At 27.1% G+C, this 4,956-nt stretch overlaps 1 protein-coding gene across 1 annotated transcript; it reads right to left on the bottom strand.

Annotated features, from left to right (window-relative positions):
- Positions 1-2,369: 2,369 nt before the first annotated feature.
- Positions 2,370-3,386, bottom strand: LOC129968779 (ribonuclease P protein subunit p30-like). Its single transcript, XM_056083027.1, has one exon. The coding sequence runs from the start codon at positions 3,271-3,273 to the stop codon at positions 2,392-2,394; it is 882 nt and encodes a 293-aa protein (XP_055939002.1). The 5' UTR covers positions 3,274-3,386; the 3' UTR covers positions 2,370-2,391.
- Positions 3,387-4,956: the final 1,570 nt, after the last annotated feature.

Raw genomic sequence — 4,956 nt, 5'->3', positions numbered from 1 at the left:
AAAAATATGCTACTTAAATGAGTTAGTTATAAACAGGAAATCAATACACAAGATAGTTCAGGAAATCATGTAACATAACAAAAATAAAATTTGATACACACTAAAATAATATAGATTAAAAAGTTTTAACTCAAGTTAAAAACTTCAGCTGAAGCAACTTTTAACTTCTGTGCCATTTATAGTTACTCATAGATTTTACTAAAATTTAATCTATCTGCATATTGAAATCATAAAACATGTTGCAGTCATCTATTGAGCTCTTAAATGAATGAATATTACAAATAATAGATGTTTATTACCAACATATATGGTTAATTGAATTATTGTCAGTTTCATGCCCACATCTAAACAAGAATTAAAGATTATATTAATCATAATTTAAGACCTCTTTGCAGATAAATAAAAAACCTTTTTCTCTTTCCTCATATCAACAGAAGATAAAATATTAAAGTGTGTAGAGTTTGCATATGTGGTTATACATTCTTTCAATATGGGGTTATCAATTTGAAAATAGCCTATCCATCACACATATAATACAATAGGATAATCTACATGGTGATTAGTAATTAAAGCTAAAAGAAGAAAGCATAATAACTCTAAGATATGTATTATCTGTAAAGTTTATTTTTGTATATGTAATAATGTATAAGCTCATTTTTGAGATCCCATTTTCAAACAAGTTGATGAATTCAATTTCCAATTTTTTAAAATCATCTCTATATTGTCAAAAGAAGACAATTCTTTGTAAATTTAATATTCATTTTTTTTTATGTCAAAGATATTGTCAATTGTTATGTTGGAGGGGGGGGGGGTGAAATTAGCTATAAAAAGTTCTTCTTTGCATGTAAAATAAATGTGATCTAGAACCAGCTCAATATGAAATTATTAATTAATTCACCATTCTTCTTCTAAAGAATATTAGGAATAATTATTGTTGTATAGAGCAAACTCTCCAATAAATGAGTACTTTATAAAGCAAAGTCTTGTATATAATTATACAAAGAACAATTTTTGACAGAAGGTTCAGGCTTAGAAATTAAATCTTGAATTGACACAAATAGAGTGAGGTTTAAAATACTTGTATATAATTGCTCAGTGTTTTTCTTATATGACGTTAAAAAGTTTTTACGAGTAAAAATATAATTTTCAATGATATTAAAAAAAATAAATTAAAAAAACTACTCCACTAAAATATTTTTGTTGAAGAAAGAAGTATTTACAATAAATTATGTCATTTGCATTGAAATAGTATGTTATAACTGTAGCTCACCTTTATATAAAAGATAAAAATGCAGTAGCTAGATCAATGAATCAGATATTTAATTAAAGTTTTGGTAAATGCATTTCTAGTTCAATCATTAACAGAAATAATTACAGTAAAAAGCATTTTGCATGAATTTCAACAAAAAATAATTTTGTCAAATTTATTAATAAAAGGGGCTTTAAGAATTAAAAAAAAAAAAAGGCATGAAAATAAATTTACAATTATCTATAGTCCATTTCATCTTATTCAATCTATATAATTTTGATATTTCTGGAAAAAAAAATATTTCAGAACAATATAGTCACAATTAATGAAAATTTTAAAAGTTATCCTTAAATTTGTAAATTAATTACTATTTGTGATGGCAGATCTGTTCTAAACAGACACCTCTTATATACACCATATTACAATAGTAATGGGAAATGCCATACTATGAAATTGTATAAATTAGAAGATTAAAAATAATGTTTAGGAATTAAAAAGAAAATTATTTTTTCAAAATGGGGTATTGAACATGTAATCTGCAAACTGGTGGTTAAGGTTTGAAACTGATACTCTTTTTAAACATGGACAAATAACTGCAACATGAATTATAAAATTTTATGCCATCTAAGAATGATTATATATTTCTCTGGCAGAGAATACATTTATATACAATTTTTTTTATTCATGGTACATTAAGGGTGAAGTGCATTTTTATATTTCTGGATAAAAATGCCATAGATATAATAAGACTCAAAGTTGTAAAATGTCTTACACAAATTTTATTTACCATATTTATAGCTCATTTATCAACAGAAATATGAATAGAGATAATATAAATCATATACTTTCTTGCTAAGAAGAAAATTAAATGATTTATTTTTAGTTATTTTATGAAAGTGTTAAGGGACTAGAAAACAAAGACATCGAAATGAATAAATATAAAAAGATCATCAACGATTTCATTTAGTCTAAATTAGTATGACTCTTCGATGTTGGAAAATCAATGTTTAATGATAGCACTCCATTATGATGTCTAATCATAAATGCAACTCTAATGCTATTATCATTAATGATAATAAATCTTATTATTAAAAAGTAAATACAAGTAAACAAGACAAAGAACAATTTTAACATTATTTATTCTATTCATTTTCCATTTTAACTCGTTTGTTTGCAGTATCTTCTTCAGTATATATCACTTGATCCACTGTTCGTTTCTGAGAATTTAAAGGAATTTCTGAAAGTTTTGGTACTTTGCATGCATGGACAATCCAACCTTGCTGTTTAGGTAACTTGTGTATACCAGTTAAAGAAACATACCCACATCCAGTTTCATTGCGGGTATGAGCATGTTTTAACACAAGCTTTCCAAGTTTTCTAACAGCTGATTCAGCTGTATTTTTTTGAAATCCAAAAAGTAATCCCAAATTTATAACATCTAGAACTGACCTTAATTCCAAAGGTTTAGAAGCACCACTTGAAATAAATATATGCCTTCCTTTCAAAACATCAACAAGTAGTTGAGCATTGCTTATAACCATTCGTCTTGATGTTTGATCCCTTAAACAAGGGGCATAAGTTATTTCGAAACAAATTCCTTTATCTGTAGCAAGGCCGACAGTAGTCCTTTTCAGATTGTAACCTAAGCTATCTGTTAAATTTAAAGAAATTATATCAAAGTCTGTTAAAGAACAAACATGTTGCAGCATTTTTTCACCAACAGGTTGTAGGGCAACAATGTCATATTTTTTTGTTATTGGACTTTTCAAAAAATGATGGCTATGTATGCTTTCTTCGATTACTGCTGTAATTCTATTTAACACTCTAAAATGTTTAGCCCCCTCAGCTTTGAAATCGATGAGCTTTGGCTCTGGTATAGATATATTTTTACCACTCAATTTGCTAGAATCTACGATGGTATTGAGTGCAACTGTTTCGAAACCGAATTCCACAGCTCTATCTAACACATGTTTTATAAGATCCTGTTGATCAGCATAAACGTCAACTGCTATGTTAAGATCCATCTTGAGAAATAACAGATAATTTATTAAAATTTTAAATCTAGATATTTACTAAATATATCTAAATTTAACCTATAAAAATGAAACGTATAGAGATTGTTGATTTGCCGTTAATAAACAAGCACACATGGAAATAAAATCACGGTTAAAGCTAATGTTCAAATAATGGCAATAATGGTTTATGCTATTAATCGCGCCACTTTCAAAGTAAATAGAAATCGAGCTGAGAAAAAGCTATAATTTATAGTAATGAATAATATATTTTTTAAATTTAATATCAAAATGTTTGAGGAATCGAAATGCTTTTTCTGGACCACACAATAGATGTATGTTGAAATCGCTTTTCATTGGCTCGCGTAACCAAGTGACCAACGGATATGCGTATAGCAAATGCGCGATCTTCATAACAAATAAGCAATGATTTGTGGTTTCATAATTAATATTTTTTTAAGTGTCAGTTAATATTTAATTAATTTTTTAATTTTCTACATATCAATTTATATTTCATTGAATTGAAACACGAGGCGAAAAACGTATGTAAATTTTATGGTAGGATATTTACAACTCTCCATAATAGCCATAGGCATTGAAAAAAAGCATGATTTTATATATTTAAAACACAAATGCCCCAATTACAATTTGTGTACTCAGAGAAAGATGAACTTCTTAAATATACTGCTGTTAATGACGCAGAAACACATAATCTCTGCTAATCCAAAGATCACCAATATATCCAGCTTGAGAAAAAAAAAATGAACTTTTTGAAAATGTTGTAAATCTCTGAATTTTGTAAATGTCCAATATCTGAATTAATCATGTTTTCCAATCCATCAAAATCCGTTTCTTCCATTAAATATTGCAAAAGATAAAAGAAATATACCCATGCTTTCATCAGAAAATTTGACCGGGGAATGTAAAATTGTACCTTTTACTAAAGACATCTGTACCAACATATTAATGAAATCTTGCTCAATTTAATGAAAGTTTGATTTTTAATTTGTAGAAATCGAAATTAATGCATCATGTATAAAAAAGAACCATATAATTCCTACACTACAGTGTGTCCTTGCCTCTGCAATAGATATTAAGTTAAGAAAAAGGTCTACAACATTTAGAATTTGCTAGGACAAATAAAGTAAAATCATATTGACTTACATTTATCTCAGTCAGAAGTTGTCAAGAATCAGGTGTTTAACTATAAATCAAATTAAAAGATATGTTTGTCCAGACAGTCTATTATCCCGTTAATATCTCAGATTTGGTTGTCACAGTTAACTAACAAAAGTTAAAATATAAAATATCATGATGCTCATTGGATGATCACTTTAAAAAAAAAGAAAATGTTATTATTATACATTTTAATTGTTATACTTATCAATTCGAATTTTTCGATTCTTCACATTCTATTGAATTGTCTGCTACATCATTTAAAAAGTTTTCCATTTTTATTAAAATAGAATCAATTTGTTTCTCTTTTTTTTAGTCGCTTGCACTTAACAAGAATTGAACGAATGGCTTTCATCTTGCCATACCTGGATTTGTATGGCTATTCTTCTAGGATTTAAACAAATAATACTCCTAGCAAGTACATAGTTGAGAAACTATTTATTCAAAACATTATGAAGGAAGTATGCATTTGACATTCATGCTTCAAACTTGTTAATTGTTTCCAAATTTTTCAGATTC

The sequence above is a fragment of the Argiope bruennichi genome, chromosome 1, assembly GCF_947563725.1.
Source record: "Argiope bruennichi chromosome 1, qqArgBrue1.1, whole genome shotgun sequence".
Taxonomy (NCBI): Eukaryota; Metazoa; Arthropoda; class Arachnida; order Araneae; family Araneidae; genus Argiope; species Argiope bruennichi.
Note: the sequence above shows the minus strand (reverse complement) of the source record. Positions and strands in the feature narration are given on the sequence as shown.